At 34.1% G+C, this 17704-nt stretch overlaps 1 protein-coding gene across 9 annotated transcripts in view; it reads right to left on the minus strand.

The window, feature by feature from the left end:
• The window catches only part of RAP1GDS1 (Rap1 GTPase-GDP dissociation stimulator 1), a 156705-nt gene that overhangs the window by 87772 nt on the left and 51229 nt on the right, over positions 1-17704 (minus strand). For 8 of the 9 annotated variants that reach the window (XR_004349940.1, XM_032632211.1, XM_032632210.1 and 5 more), the window contains exons 3-4: positions 10269-10391; positions 7377-7502 (exon numbers count right to left, since the gene is read on the minus strand). Coding sequence is in view for 8 of the 9 variants with exons in the window: in XM_032632211.1 (XP_032488102.1) it covers positions 7377-7502; positions 10269-10391 (249 nt within the window). In the remaining variant the exon portion in view is untranslated. Of the gene's footprint in view, positions 1-7376; positions 7503-10210; positions 10392-17704 lie in introns of those variants that run through there. The other variant, XM_032632212.1, reaches the window with a different exon arrangement.

Below are 17704 nucleotides of genomic sequence, written 5' to 3' on the forward strand. Positions count from 1 at the left end.
TTCAGATACATACTTCTTGTTAAGGGCAACTGCCTATCTTATAATGTACATCTCTTTCAAATTAACTTTTTCTATGGGATCGATCTGCACATTTAACTCTTGATCAAATACCTCCAATGACTCCCCACTGTACTAGCCCTTCTCCAATATGGGTTCCAGACATATCTCTCTACTATATTATCTACCTTTTAAAATGCGTTTCTGTGCTCCTGAATAATCTCCTAATCCCTTCTCCACATGTCCAGATACTCTGCAGATTGACTGCTTCCTCCTCTATTAACACCACTGGGAGGGCTCAAACACAAATGAGCTCCCTCCTAGATCTCTATTGTGTATCCTCTTACAGCACCATCATTGTGTCCTATTTTACTCACACGTTTCATTACCGTGAATGCACTATTAACTCGTTAAACACAGGAGACACACTTGAACAATTAAACAGAAGTGATTACCAGCAAAACCATTTTCCCCCTCACACTATTTGCTTTGGTTTTTCCAGAACAAAGGTAAATTATAAACTACTTACAGGCTGATCCTGACTCACCAGAAATCTCACCTGAAGTAGAGGCTTGTGGCCCAACACAGAAATCCTCCCGAGACTAGGAGTGCTAATGCCTAATCTATCCCTACAGGATGCATAGAAGGCAGAACCTACTGATTACCTGTTCTGATCAAGGTCCCAAAAGTATGAACTGTCTCTCCCTAAATTTTATTTTAGGGCTGTCAATTTTTTTGGTTGATTTTTTTCCCTTAAAGTCAAATTTGGAGGGAGAAAAAATTAGAGGCAATTTTGTCCTCCACTTTCATTATATAAATCCAATAAAAAGAAAATTATTGTTGTAGGTCATACTTTAAATGTTTATATGTACGTGTATATGTATATAAGTTTGTAATTATGTTATATACATTTCTTCTTCCCACTCCCTCAAGTAGGGCTGATAGAAACAAGGTCATTTCCCACAGATTATATGTATGCCTCTTAGAAATGTGGAGGTTTTTAAAGGTTTAATTTTGAAATAATTAGAGACTCACAGAAAGTTGCAAAAAAAAAAAAAAATTAGCACAGACAGGTCCTATGTACCCTCCAACCAGCTTGCTCCAAGGGTAATATTTACATAACTCTAATACAATATACCAACCAGGAAAGTGACAATCTATGGACCTTGTTTAGATTTCATCAGTTTTTATATGCATTTGCATATGTGTGTGGGCATGTATGGTTCAAAGCAGTTTTATCATGTGTATAGATTCATGTAACTGTGGTAGTTTTAAATATTCACTATCGTGTAAATCAAATTTTATCAAATCGGTAACAGGCTTAAAAATAAAAGGTAATTATATTTTTTGGTCTCAGAAAATAGAACTTGGATACATTACACAACACAGAAATTGAGCAGGTATAACGAATGCAAAGTAGAACTGTATTTTGGTTTAAAATAAACTAGGAAATATATTCAAAACTTCTTGAAAATTTTAAGTTGTATGCTTGAATCAAGTTCAACTACCAAAAAACACCACATTTGGGCTATATTGTCCAAATAGAACTACGTTTGCTAAAGTACTCCGTATTATTTCTTGGATTCTGTTAAAGATGTGGTATAAGAAACAATCATATGAAGACTATTTGAGCAATTTTTTAGAACCATTATTGAAGATACTGTCTAATGCAAACCAATATCTTTTGCAGATTTTAAGAGGAATGTATACAGAATCATCTAAGAAGCTAATGAGATCCTGATGATAAATCTCGTCTAGAATTTGTCTCAACAGTTTTTTGTTTAACTGAAGAGCTAGAAAATTTCTCCTTAGCATAAAATAAAAATTACATAGCATATCAAGTTTTTCACCTTGGCAACTGAGATGCTCAAATTAAATTAGTGCTCATTATGGTAAGTATATTATCCCTGACTCTTACTAGATTTATCTTTGCCTCTCCTTATTTGGATTCTGTCCTTTATACTTAAAAAAAATATATCCTGAGTACATTAGTGTATGCATTGCATTATGTCACAGCCTACTTTTTAGAAACAATAATGTTATAGAATGAATGTTTGTGTCTCCCTAAAATTCATATGTTTATATTCTAACCCCTGATGTTATGACATTAGAAGGTAATTAGGTCATGCAGGTAGAACCCTCAATGAAGAGACAGGAGAGCTTGCTTCCTCTAGCTCTCCTCTCTCTGTGAAGATACAATAAGGCAGCTGTGGGCAAACAAGGAGTGTCCTCACCAGATACTGAATCTACTACTGCTTTGATCTGGGGTGGATTTCCCAGCTCCAAAACTGTGAGAAATAAATGTTGGCTGTTTAAGCCACTCAGTCTATGGTATTTTAATATAGCAGCCCAAACTGAGTAAGACAAATGATCATACATAAATGCTACGTATTTCCTTTGCCTAGCAGTTCATAATTTATATTGTACATCTATATATAAACCTTATTTAATCCATACAACAGTCCACTTTTCCAATGAGGGAACTAAAATTCAGAAAGATTAAATGATAACTTAGTAAATGGTAGATCTGGAAATCTTATCAATCTGTAATTTTGCCTTCCAGAGAGCTTACTAAAATTTTACTTATTTATAATTTTATTAATTTAAAAATAAACTATATTTTATAAGCAATGTACCATTTGCTTAATTTCTTAAAAATGGCTCCAAATACTACTCCCATCACCCATTTATTTTCATTCTGATCAAAAACCACATATTTAGTGTGTACTCTGTAATTGTCCATAAGTTGTGTTCCTTTGTGCATTTTATTTTCTCCACCATATTAAAAGCTCTTTAATGGCAGGAACCTTTTATAGAGCTTATGATAGGGTTACAAAACAAAATCTATTTCCAACTACTATATATGTAGGAAATCTTTACAAGAGAGGATTTTCATGTGATAATAGCCATATTTACTGTCTCTAAAAGCAGTTGCATACAGTTGTTTATTCTTATATACATGATGTACTCTGATAATAAATTTATTAAAAATTACAACAGATTGATTAGTAAAAGCTGAAGAATCTTCTTTTTATACTTATTGGTTGATAATTCTATTCTACTCTAAAATTGAATACTAAAAGAAGGAGGACAAATCTATACACCTGCAAACTCTTTAATAACATAATCAAACACTTAACCTAATTTATATCACTGAAACAAACATTTTAAATGTAAGATATAAATAGTTCTGTGTTTAATATAACTGCTGCAAACATATTCTGACTACTTAGGCAATTTCAAAGCATGTCTGTATTATTCTTATCTAACCAACTTACATTATGAAATATTACAGAATTATTGCTAATTCTTTTTCAGTGTTTGCAGTCAGAATAATAAATTTTTTCTTCATCCCTTACATTAAAAATAGTGTAGCACAGTTAGAATCACTAATATATAAATAGGTCCATGCATGTACTTGGGCATCCTTTCATTTTTACACTTCTTGAAGTCATTGAAATAAACGATATTTAGTTTACCTCATAAACAATGGCTTTGGCAAGCCTGATTACCGCCTCATTTTGGCAGATTTATTTCTTCATCAGTGAGCAAGAATTCAATTTCTTTATATCATGTAAGACAGCATGTCATACAAGCTTCTTAAGTGCACATCTTTCTAATAATAGGACTAATTACATAATCAAAAGCACTAATTTCATTTCTGTAAAGAGGTATATTTGTTTAATTTTAATTAATTTGAATTCTATATTATTATTTCTCTGGTATACAAAAAGGCACAAATATTTAATTTCATGCAATCATGTTCTTTTAGCCTCTACTAAATGACTTTTCACCAGTATTTCTGATATCAATCATTTCCTGACCTCAAGCAGTACCATCTACAAACAGAGAAAGCTCAGTCTCCAGTCACCAATTTATCCCTATGAATTATAAACATGCGGGGGGGGGGGGGAATTTAACATGAAGCTCTTTGATACTATAAGACCATTTAATTATATAAGCAATTTTAAATGTGCACAGTTATATAAACAAAACTAATCATTAAAAGAAGAGAATACCACAAAAATGGCCAGGTAATGAGAAAAAGGGGCTCATTTTTTTCCATATCACCTTTGAGAGAAATGTGTAATTAAACAGGCCAAATGTATGCACTGCTGAGATGTAATACTACGTTATCTAAAATCATATCCCCTAGCATATCCCATCACAGCTTTGCTGACTTCTTTCCAAATTGAAATATAATTTTTCTCTCTTCTTTGATCTAAAAGATGTCAAACTTCTTATAAAAAGAATTATTTTGGAGAAGTTAAAGGGCAAAGAGTTAAAACGTTGCTTATATCAGAAGTCTGGATACTTCGAAAGAGAAATCCATAAATGCCTTGGCAGCTCTCTGGAAGCACAGAAAAAAGACCAGGCATTTTAAATGAAAAATGTTCCCACTCGCTGATGCTTTCATCTCTATATGCAAGAGAGAGACTGGGTGGGATTCAAAAAGTTCATCAGCAACAAAGCCTCATCCTGTCCCATTTAGCAGTTATATCAGTCTATTACCTGATGTTAGGATATATAAGACAGTTTCCTTCCATTAGGAAGAGTTCCCTAAAATGGGCACTGTCAAAGCTGGGAAATCTGAAATCTGACCTACTTTTTTCAAAAAATTTCCATGAATTTCGTGGTAAGTGTAATTCTTTCTACAGTTAGAGCTCTCCTTTCAAAAAGAACTGTTAACTGACATATGCTGGCAAATTGCCTTACGTTTTAAGTATCAAAATAAAAATCTATAAAATATGCACAAATTTCTCACATTTTTATCTCTAATACTGAATTCCCCTGCTACTTTATGTATACGTTGATTTTACTATCTGTTGTAAGCCCAATAAAATTCTGAATAAACCCACACTAAAAAATTATTCATTTGGAATACATTTATAAAACAAGAATAAACTGATTAGTCCTATGGGTAAGTTTGATAAAATACAAACGTGAATTTTAAAAAACATGTTATCTGTAAGAAGAAGATTCCTTGTATGTACAAGGCTGTCATTTATAGTTTTCTATTCTCCGTTTAGGAATGAAGCATTACATTCTTAAGAGGGAAGAAGGTTAATTAATTAAAATAGAAGTTATTCAATACTTTTTAAAGAGAGAAATCTAATTTCTGGGTTCTTTCAAACTCCTGCTTGTCATAATATGTCACTGCATTTCAAGTAAATTAAAAAATCAACCACACAGCATCACATTTATAGACTTTGATATCATTCTTGTAATTAAAATAAAGGTGCTGTACTCTTCCTACAACTATTCTGGAGAAATCACTCATAAACTGACATAGATTTAATTTCAAATAAAAGGATAAGAAAGCATACAGTATTATGGAAATTATATGCTTAAGACAGCATGGCACAATGAACACATTTTTACCACATGATTTACAGTAATAAATCACTTCTTATATTTATTCATTTTTAAGATTACTAACTTCATTTTACTTAAACAAGGTTTAAATGTATAAAAAGTCTGTATTCGGTATGCTTAATTTTCTATTTAACTATAATTTTCATTGAATTGAATGAGAATAAAGTGGTTATAAATATTCACAAATAAATGAAACAAAAAATTAACTTCATAGCCTAAAGCATATCCACAGACTTTATACTGTATACCTCATAAGAACAGAGTAAATGGATATGATAAACAGCATAATAATGGACTTCAGTTTCATCAAAATGATACTTATTAACTAGACATTTATTACACTAACTTCAAGGTTCTTTAGCATATACAGGAAATAAAACTACTCTGTGCCCATAAAAATCATAGCAAGATGAGACAATAGATCACTATGGGTATTTCTTCCATTGTGCCAATATTAAGTGAAACTCTAGGACAAAAGTACTCAAAACAGGTAATTCCTATGATGTTCAAACAATGCATAATTCAAGAATATCTAAACTGAACAAAGATTAAAGAATACTTTTGATAGCCTTAAATTCTAGTAATAAACACAGAAGATAAAAATAAAAAGAGTAATGATTATACTCTCCAAATACTTGCCATCAATCTTTGCCTATTACTCTACAGGGGTCTATTAAATATATATTGTTAAAATTAATCATATAAAATACACATTCATTCTTGAAAGCTAACGTTAGAAGCTATAGTGTTTAATAAAAATCCTAAATATGAAAATGCAAGTTAGAAGCTATAGTGTTTAATAAAAATCCTAAATATGAAAATGCAAGTTATAAACATAGAGCACTAGGATTTTATAAACAAAGCTAATACCCTAGGATAGTAAGAATTGGAATGAAGGCACGGATAGGTAAATTTATAAGCAGCATTAGGGACTGAAATTCTCCAATTAAAATTCACATTAAAAGACATCCCGTGTCCTCAGATATAATATATAATATTCCAGAAAAAGGAAAGAATAAATGAGGCTAGTCTTACCACCACTGCTACAGAGAAGTTATAACTGAAAGCTGTAGTTTCAATCTTTTTTCCTGCTTCTTTCTTTTATTATAAATAAATATGTTTATGACTTTATTTTGTCTGGCTTATATGCACAAATCACTTTTTGAAACACTGTGTATTTTAAGAGCTATCTATGATTTTTGTACATAAACTCAATGGGGAAAATAAACAATAAAAGTTATCCTAGTTGTATAAATAGAACTAAATTCTTAGGAGACTTTAAAGGTGAATGTTAAAAAATGTGTTTTTGTCTCAGAAATCTAAGGAAAATCAGGATAAGCCTAATTAAACTGAATATACTCAAGATTTTTTTCTGTATTTTGTTTGCATATACGTGGGAAGGAAAAGTAGAAAATGTAAAAATTTTCCAATATCTATACCCATACCCAAGTTCTTGCTTTCTCTTTGCCTAGTAAAACAGTATATTATATAAAGTGGTGAGGATGACAATGACGTTATGACAAATAGGAATGGAATCAATGCAAGATGCAATAGGCCAATCTAGCTCTTGAGAAGATAATGGTTTTTATGAATGGCTTTACTGAATTGCAAGTAATTAAAAATGTATTTGGACAGACTTAGAAACTAAAAAATGTGTTCAGAAGTATTCTCATGCAGAGATGGTACTTCAATAAAACCTAATTGAAAAGATATATTTTTTTCCTAAAATTAAAAGCTCCAATTCTTAGAAAATGACTTATTTTCCTCTGAAAATACCATTTGTGATATGAGAAAAAGAATTCATTTCAGATAAGTCTTAGATAAAAGAATACTATGGCCCGAATTTCCATCGATTCAGCTACATAAGCAGAGCTAAGTCATACTGGCTCACATTAATGTCTTAGCCTAGAAAAGACAGTGCTAACACTAAAAGCAGAATTATTATGAAAATCGTAATTCTTAAACAAAATTTATAAGTGTACCATTGCTATTTCAACACTTACGGCTATCGTAACATATGTTTCCTAGAGCCCTGCCAGTTTGAAGCAGCACTTCCTGGTCTTTGCTATTTAGCAGCTGCACCAGTGGTGAAATTAATCCTGCATCCACACATGGAATTCGCATAAATTCTGAAAAGAAGAACATATTTAATTAAAAATATAAAGATTCTCAATTACATAAAAAACCTCCCTTAATAAAATAAATATCTAATATGAAAATGTTTAAGATGGCTTACTATCTGAAGAGTACATTTCTGTCTAAAAGTATCATTACAACCCTACTAAATACTTCATGAAGTAAGTACACAAAAATGAGTGGCGTCATATTTTTCTTTGCTGATAGTCTCTAACATAAACCAAAAGAATTTTTCATTAACTTTTATTATACCTAATTTATCATTATCTTCTTATACCTGGATGTTATAAGAGGAGGGGGGGGAGGGGGGAGGAGTTGGAGGAGGGGAATAGATGTAAAGGTTTTGTTTGCTTTCACACATTTTCAACTTCAGTTATCAGCACTGTAGACACGTAACAGTACCTAGTTTCAGAAATTTGCTGTTGTTGTTGTTATTATTATTATTAGACACTGAGAGTACAATTCTAAAAAGGAAGAAATATTCACAGATACTTCCTCTTTTACTTATTTTTCCTTTGCCTCAAATCCATCTTAAATCTGTTATATAGGGGAACACTTTATCTAAAAGATATCAAAATCTTTTACTGCAATTTATGGTCATAGCTATGCTCCCACGTTAAACTTGCCCCTGGGACTTCTTACTAAGACTCTGGATTTTGAACATCAGCACATAGTCAGGTACGCTAATTTTTAGAGAGTTCCTTTTGTATGTACAAATTTAACCATAATTATATTTTATAATTAATCCAAATCTAACAAGTATATGCTAACACTTCTCTTCTATTATTATATAACGTGCACAGCAGAGTGACGATGAACAGATCAACTTCCAATTTCTTTTTTTCTCTGGTTCACACAATCTTCTTTCATTGTCAAGTTTCTAACCAGAAGAAATATAAGGCCAGTTAATATCTCTGTTGGGTCATGTTGCATTTCTGAAGATATTTATTTAAAAAGAAAGACTCTAATCCACTTTCTCAGCCAGTCACTTAAAAAAAAAAAAAACAATGTGACGATTAAGCAGTAAACAACCATTTAAATGGATCTCATTTATTTTAACCAGTAGGGATTAGTGGCATGCCCTTAACAAGCCTCTGATTAAAAGGATAAACGCTATAAATTATGTCTTTAAAACATAGCTGTCATCTACACTAGAGTGTAGTTGTCATACTAGACAACTACACTCGAGTTGTCATACACTAGAGTGTAACTAGAAGCAACCTCTAGCAGCAGAGGTATCATGCAACTGTGACCAAGTATTATGAGGATTGATACTATTAAGTAATAAGATCATATAGGAATGGCAAGCCATTTCAAAAAAAAAATCTATTCAAAATTTCTCAATCTATGTTATGTGTGTGTGCTCATTCTTAAGAAAAAAAGTTTTAAGATAAAAATTGATTTCTGGAAACTATACTGTGTTTCTAATGAAGTTAAAAATAAATTACTTGATCTTAAAAATCAAGCTGCTTTGCATCTAAGAAGATTTAGATAGTGGTTGCTCTAAGTTAACAAACAATATCTGAAGGGGTTTCATTTTCAAACCAGATCTGCTTCAGGAGTTCTTTGTTGTCCCAAGGTGATCCCTATCTATTCAGAGCAGTTCAAATCTTCTTGAAGTACACTAAATACTCCAGACCACTAGGAATCTCTGAGCATTTATGACCAGCTCAACTCCAAAGCACAGCATAATGATTATAAATTACAATAGCTTAGATGTACATACAAACAATAGATGGTCAGTTTTTATTAACAACCAAAAAATGATTTACCAATATTGGAACTTGGAAAGATATTTTGAGCACCTCTAAACAAATGAAAAAATTTCATGGCAATTCTTTTTGGTAACACACATATGAACAAGTTGTTTTACTGGGCTAAAAACATACTTTACAATGCCACCTGCCACAGTGATTACACAATGTATAAAATTGTGTAAAACTGAAGCCAGAATTTTAAAGTTTCTTTTTTTAAACTATAATATATGCAACTTACTAAAATAAAAGAACTAAAAATAATATCAAACTTTGACAAACTGAGGCATACTAATGGTATTACATTTAGCATGGCCTCCCCTTTTGCTTAAAAACTGCTTTAAGAAGTCAGTGCTTTTCTCAAATTGACTAAACTGAAATCATACACAAATATTTCTGCTACAAAATAATTCTTCCAAAGAATCCCCTCTCACTGGATATAAACCATATATAATGGGATGGCTGTTTTATAATCTATGCTTTGCTGTCATTACATGGAAACCTAAGAAATAAATGTTTCTCATGAAGATGAATTCAGAAACCAGTATGTATTCCGACTACACTGTTGCAGTCAAGTGCCAACGTCAGTAGGTCAGACTAAAAAAAAAAAAAACAGTGAGTTTATCTGGATATAACACAAACCAACGTATACATTGAAAAAGGGTAAGCTCTCCTGTGACAATGAAGACGAATGACTCAGTGGCAGCTCAAGAATCCTGTAACCAAAGCAATAAATGATACAGGTACAGGACTAGCAGTGCTGTTCTTTAATTCTACTCTGAAGGAATGGAATAGCAAATGGGAAACGTACGAATAGAATGACTATAATGATAGTCATTTTAAACAACATTTCATTACATGAAAAAAGTCAAAGAAAAGAAAAATAGAAAGAAAGTAAAAAGGTCTAATCTACAAAATTAAAACATAAATTAATAAAACATACTGACAGGTAGGGTGTAAAACTGAAGATGTTCCCAGCAGAAAAGTTCTTGAGGAAAACCTCACCATTTTTGGCTATTTCTGCTATGATGTTAGCTACTTTGGCTGTGCAGGAAGACTGTGGAACCAACAGACTTGCAAACAGTTGAAGTATTCCACTTCCTTGGATTTTTTCACTTGTTTCCATATCTGAAAGAGATACATACAAAGAGCTTCAGTGAACATCTTCAACACTAACACTGACAACTTCACCTACAATAAATTCTTTAAGAATTTTCACCATCCATAATAGAAACAGTTCATTATATATTAAAATGTGTATATTTATATAAAATTACCTTCAGTTCCACAAGCTGCTTTTATGTTCAGTTTTTATCTATGCAAAACACTTTCTAATACAATCTTTTCTAAATCTACAGATTATAAAGGAATCCTTTCTGAATATACCATTTGCATACCAAATTTACTTCTCAATGTTATTTCCAACACTGTCTATTCAGAGTAGGAATGCTTTACTTTCTACTTCCCTTCTGAATTCTCTAAGAGTGTGTTATTAATACATGTGAATTCTATGATTACCTATAATGCTACAGCAATTAAAAAAAAATAAGTGGCAACTAAATGTGCAAAAAACTCACCTCATATCATTTTTTTTTTTTTTTTTTTTTTTTTTTTTTGGGGTACGCAAGCATGTGGGATCTTCCTGGACCGGGGCACGAACCCGTGTCCCCTGCATCGGCAGGCAGACTCTCAATCACTGCGCCACCAGGGAAGCCCTCTCATATCATTTTATATGGAGTGATAGAAAAGACTATTCAGTTCCATATGATTACTATGTTTCTCACACAACTTATTCAAACCACCACTAATGAGAAAGGGAAATAGTCAACAGCAATAAGGCCACGGTATTTAGAACTCTATATGGTGATATAGAAATTCAAGAAGACCTACTTCTTTCCTTTTCTTTCCATCTTTGTTAAAATACAAATAAAAAGCCTTTGTATGAAATCAAGCCGCTTCATGTAAAAAGCATGACCTATTAAAATAAAAAACAGGAACACCTGGAATGATGATGGAAATAAAGACAAGCTCAAGGAAACAAAATTTAAAATTACTATTTGGCTCTTAACAATGAAGAGGAATGGCACTGTTTAAAAACAGGGAGCTATAAGGTTCATTAAGACATTCTATTTAAATTTATTTCTATGTGTAGCTCCTCTATATCCTTTACATCCTTTGGTTACACAAACAAGAGAACTCTAAAGATTTCTTGTTAAGTAAATGGCAGAGAGTAGGAAATCATTTTTAATAATTTCAGAAAGTCTACAAAAAATTATCTATTTCTTTAGAGTAAGCGCTGATTTGTTTAGCTCAGTGTTTTTCAAACTGTGGGTCCCAGTCCATTAAGAACCCTGAAATCGGGCTTCCCTGGTGGCGCAGTGGTTGAGAGTCCGCCTGCCGATGCAGGGGACACGGGTTCGTGCCCCGGTCTGGGAGGATCCCACATGCCGCGGAGCGGCTGGGCCCGTGAGCCATGGCCGCTGAGCCTGCGCGTCCGGAGCCTGTCCTCCGCAACGGGAGAGGCCACAACAGTGAGAGGCCCGCGTAACGCATAAAAAAAAAACCCTGAAATCAATCTGGTGAGCAAGGACCAGCAATTTCTTAAAAAGAGAAATAGAATCAACAATATCCACAACAACAACAAAAGAACAGAAAAACAATTTTTTTGCAGACAGTAAGGTAAAACACTGAGTGAAACACATGCATATGTAACTGTATGTGTATGCTTACTGAATGTAAAATGTACCACTAATCGTAGATTCTGGTCAGAAAGTTAAAAAGCAATGTTCTGTGTAACCCAAGACTAGCCAGGATTCTGGGTTAAAGAGGTATAACACTCTTAACATTATCAGGAGAAGCTGGAATTGTTGAATGGCTAAAGCAATAGAAAATTATATGGAAAATTATTTATAAATTTGTAAAAATTGAAAATTGTAAAAGTTCCATGGATTTGTTATCTTAAAAACATTTCTTTGCAATTACTGTAGTTACTTGGGTATATGTGCATGTTTATACATGACATTAGTACAAAAGATCAAGTAATCAAAATTAGTCAATGTTGAAACTCCATCCATGCATTTCCTTTTCCATAAGCCTAGTACACTTTAATACAGCTAATACTATTTTGGTTTTCTTACATTTTATGTACTGTAATAAAAAAGGGTATTTTGGAGATACTTTAAAACAGCGCTTTTTATTAGGTGAAGAAACAGAAGCCCAGAAAGATAAAGTAAACTTGTCTAAAGTCACCAATAATCATAGAGCATGAAGAGCAAATTCAGATTCTACTACACCAACAATTCAACATGTGTATCACCTGGCAACCACTGGTGTTATTTTTTAGAACAGAAAACTTACTTAAGCATACGTAAATGAAATTTGTCTTTTTGTATGCTGCTACTCACTGGTTTCTCACAATTCAGATTATTACAAATGTAAAGTACACATGATAGAACATAAACACAGGAGCTGTCCTTTCAGCAAGCGCATTTATAAAATATAATGTGGCTTTTCACTTTTACTTTGTGTCTTGGATTAAAAAATAAGTTTTTAAGGTACCACCTGAAAATGTGACACCAAGTTTCTGTTAATTATTATTATCATTATTATTCTTTCTAGCAAGAAGCCAAAAGAACTGAACTCAGTTTGCCATGTTAAAATTCTTCCTTTTCTGACCACTGCTACAACGGTAGGACACTGGGGTTGACTGCCCCAGGGGTCTTGTCCCACCATCTGCTGGTGCTAGGATGATAGCAAGAATCTGGCATGAGGAATGAATCATGATTAGATGTGAAGCTGAGGCATTTGTGTGTGTGGAGGCGAGCAGTTAACTGCAAATCACCCAGGCACATCTCACTTTAACTATAACTAAAAAAAATGGCTTACCATCAGAGCTGAATGTCAGGGGCACGGGGAAAAAAAGAAAACAAAGCAATACAAAACTCTTGCACTCCGATGAGTTTCCATGGATTACAATCCAGGGAGCTGGGAAAACAGTTATAATAAGATGAATCAAGATTTGGGAATAGTATTTTTTTAATACTACTGTCAGAGAAATAAAAGGGAAAGTATAATCTGGTTTTTCATATAAATCTGATTTACAATTTAGAAAAATCAAAAAGGAATTCTATTTACTTGCTAGCATGTGGATTTATATATAGTTTTAGAACTTAAATTAAACAGCTGGGAATTATCTTCTTTCGTTTGTCATAAAAACATAAAGGGCCAAATACTGCTTATCATTAAAATGCCACTATCCAATAAACAATTACAAAATTTCAGCCTCATTTCATATATGCTTTCTACACTGGCATTCTACTGCATCTCACAATGTGTATCTGTGAGCTAAACATGTTCACAGATATCTGTGAGCACCGCTGAAATGATTTTTTTTTTTTTTTTTTGCTGTACGCGGGCCTCTCACTGTTGTGGCCTTTCCCGTTGCGGAGCGCAGGCTCAGCAGCCATGGCTCACCGGCCCAGCTGCTCCGCGGCATGTGGGATCTTCCCGGACCGGGGCACGAACCCGTGTCCCCTGCATCGGCAGGCGGACTCTCAACCACTGCGCCACCAGGGAAGCCCCGCTGAAATGATTTTAAGAGAGCATTAAGAAGGCGTCAGTGGTGGTGTTTGCAGGTCTAAATGAATGACTGCTTGTAAAAAGAAATCATGTGTTGTGATCAGGAGTCCTAAAAAAAAAAAAAAAAAGGCAGACTTTTCATTATCTTTAGCCACACTACTACTGACATTGGAACTATACCCATTTTAAATATTTGCAGGAATCAATTTCCACTTCTTTCTCCCCCTTCACATTTAGGTGCAGTCATAAAAGCGTTTGAGTATGCCTACAAATTACAGGCAGCTGGCAGTCCTTGAATTTTGAAGGACCCATACATGAAGGGCAGTTGCTACTCTAAAATAATATCTGTGGAGCTACGGCAGGAGTCATATCCAATAGAGTAGCCCTTGCAGTTCTGCAAGCACTCATTCTGTCTCTGCAGTCCTATGTCCACACCCCACCTGACCTCCTGGTGGCAAGGAGCAGCTTCGTTATGAAACTGCCAGTGACAGAAAGAAAAAGAAAACTGGGCAATTGGGTCAGAGAAACTTGAAAGAAGAGTAAATCAAGAAGCTGTGCTACAATGCTATAGGGAGAGGAGAAGTTAAAGCACAACTCATAGAATTTCTCAAGACCAATAACCCAGGAGAAGACAGAGAATGGGTGGAATAGGAATGGGAATTTAAGATATGGCTCGAAAAATGCTAAAGTTCCCAACAAAGCTGCCAAGTAAATACATTAAAATAATTGGCTTTACAGTTAAATATCAAGAGCAGGTTTTCAGGTATGCTACTCTAAGCTGAATTTATGATGTTATGTTGGCATATAGGCTTTATGAGGAGAAACTAATGAAAAGCGTTTGATAGCCAATTTACAGTAAACTCCAAATTAGAAAAACAAAAATAATGACTGTTATTACTGTGACTCTATTAGATTAAAAATGTACTTGGATTATTTACTTCTAGTTATGAGAACAATAAAGAATTGCTATTTTTACTTATATTATATGTCCAAGGATCCTCGTGACTGACTGTGAAGAGAAGACTCAGATTTGGGATTGACTGCAAGGACAAGGAATATGACTCCAGGGCTGTGTGTGTATCGTTGTCTCTGGGGAACTATTTATTTCTCAAGGGGTAGATTTTTAGAATAGGGTGTAACAAGAGATCTGGCCCTGTGCCTGGGAGATCTGATCCAAATCCAAGGTTTCATTTCCTACCACACACAGACGAGCCCCAAATCCTCTCTCCCTTTATCCAAAGGAAAACAAAGCATGTGCGCTTGGATATACAATAAATACCTCAAATTTATCATTTCCAAAATCCGATTTACTCTCTTCCTTTCCTTTCATTTTAGTCTCTATTGCAGTTAATGGCAGGGAACCCATCTAAGCCAGAAGCCCTAGAATGATTATCAAGTTTTCTTTTAGTAAACGCCTTGCTACCACCCATGTTAATCAGAAAGTACTGTAAGTTCTGTAGATTCCATCTGACTAGCATCTTGTGCATCTATCCTTTCCTTGTTACATTCGTGCTACTTCCAGTTCTCAATTCTGACCTTTATTAAATGCAACAGCCTCCTCAAGAGTCTCCCTAACTCCAGCCTCCCCTGCAACTGTCATCTACACTGACGGCAGAATAAGCTTCTAGAAATACAAATTTTATGTCACTCCCCTACTTTAAATCTTTAAATGATCGTCTATAAGTTTTAATTAAACATTCAAGCACATCCATGACATGTGTATTTCCCAACCATATCTCCTGATACTCCTCCATTGATATCCTACATTCTAGCCACAGTAAATTGCTTATAGAAATCTAAATTAATCATTTTATTTCATACCTTCTTACTGCATTTGTTCCCTCTCTGAAATGCCACACCCACACCACCACTATAGCTAACGCCTACACAGAGGCATAGTGTCCTCATTTAAAGGCACCTGACTGAGAGCCATTTCAACTTTTAAAGATACCTGACTACCATAAAAACTCATTTTTTAAAACAGACATGTGACATAGGCATGATAGGTTATGTTTTCTTCATACTACAAATAAAGCTATATGATTATATTGGAAAAGCAATAAGAAACCAATTTTTCTGATTCCTAGTCCAGTGCTCTTCCTAACACAACTGTTAATTTAGAAGATATATAGTGCTAACAATACCTTGACCAGATTCACCAAGTTATTACGTGACAAATATTTTTATTTAACATATTTTTCAGAAGTAAGAACTAAACTAAGACAACTGGGTAAGAAAGGGATGCACAGTATTTTGAGATAGATAAATTGACTCAGTGACTGAAGGAGAGAAAGTGAACTGTGTATAGAGAAAGTGAAACAGGTTTAAAATATATTTAAAACACAGAAGAGGACTATACTGGGTATAAGATTAAAGGGCCTGATAAATGAGAAATTAATGTTTCTAAAAGGAAATGGAAGTATATGGGGGGTTGTTATAAAATGCTTTTTCTTTCACTGATGAGAATCTTTTTCCCGCAATAAAGATTTTAAGCAAATAAAAGGAACGTGAAGTACAGGAAAGAAAAGGCTGGATATAGTCATGAAAAGAAACAGGGCAGAACAAAGACCCATTTGCACAATGACTCACCATCAGAAAGAGGTCTTACTAAAAGATTAAGTTGTGAGTGTCATTTATAAAATTACAATAAATGATTTTGACAGTTTTGCAGTCATTTCAATTCCAGGGATAATGTAAGCTGTGGGAGTTGGAGAAGTTATGTATTTGGAAATCACTAGAATAAGCAGGGAGATCTGCTAGTCTGACTATTTTCCCTAAACTTACCACTAACTAGGTCAAAAGCAGTTGCTAAAGATTGAGTTGGTTACAAAATAAAAGAAAGATATTTGCTAAGAAATACCCGGAGGAACTGTGCTAATGACTGTGGTAAAAGCAGAGTATATAACTAGAATCGTTCAACTATAAGTTCACAGTAATTACTGAAAACGTGGTCCCTACGGTAAACGTGGATTTCCTCACTTCATACTAAGAGAACGAGGACATAGTAAAACACAGTGAAGGAATATTTTTAGTAAAAGATCTATCTCCATCCTGTGAAACACCTTGGGGAAAAATATGAAGTAAATAAAGCTAAAGAGATTGACATCTGTAGGTCACAGGGCAGAGTCTTCATGTAGGGATTAATGACCTTACAAAAATAGACCCCAGAGAGAAGCATGGCTTCTTCCACCATGTGAGGTTCCAGTGAAAAGACAGCGGTCTATGAATCAGAGAGCAGGCCCTCACCAGAATCTGCTGATGCCTTGGTCTTGGACTTCCCAGCCACCAGAAGTGTGAGGAATACCACCTAGTCCAGGCTATTTTGTTATAGCAGCCCACATGGACTAAGACGTATGGCACAAAAGTCCTTTCATAATTTGACCCCTACTCCCTTTCCAGTTTCAGTTTCTGATTGAACTAGGTTTCTTCCCCACCACTGTGACATTGTATATGTTGCCTCCATTGCTTGGGATGTTCTTCCCATAATCCTTGTGCCCTCACATTACCTGGGTAAAGTACACTGTATTTTCAAAATCCAGCATTCCCTGATCCTGCTTATCAAATTCACCCCTCTTCCCCAATATTCACACACAATGTTGTAATTGTTTCCAGGCTGTTAGAATCTATTTGGTAGCTGAAGACTTGGAGTAGATGAGATTATCCACAGACGATGTCTTTTTACTGAGTCCCTACCATATTGGGAATATAAGCTAAAGGATACAAATCATATCCTCAGTGAGCTGTCTAGCAAGAGAAAGAGAGAGGTAAATAAATTACCACAATTCACTGTGACTGATAACACCATGGAGGTTACATACAATGTATAATGGGAAGCAATCACAGTTCCATGAAGATCATAGAAA

This window comes from Phocoena sinus, chromosome 5 (assembly GCF_008692025.1).
Source record: "Phocoena sinus isolate mPhoSin1 chromosome 5, mPhoSin1.pri, whole genome shotgun sequence".
Lineage (NCBI taxonomy): Eukaryota > Metazoa > Chordata > Mammalia > Artiodactyla > Phocoenidae > Phocoena > Phocoena sinus.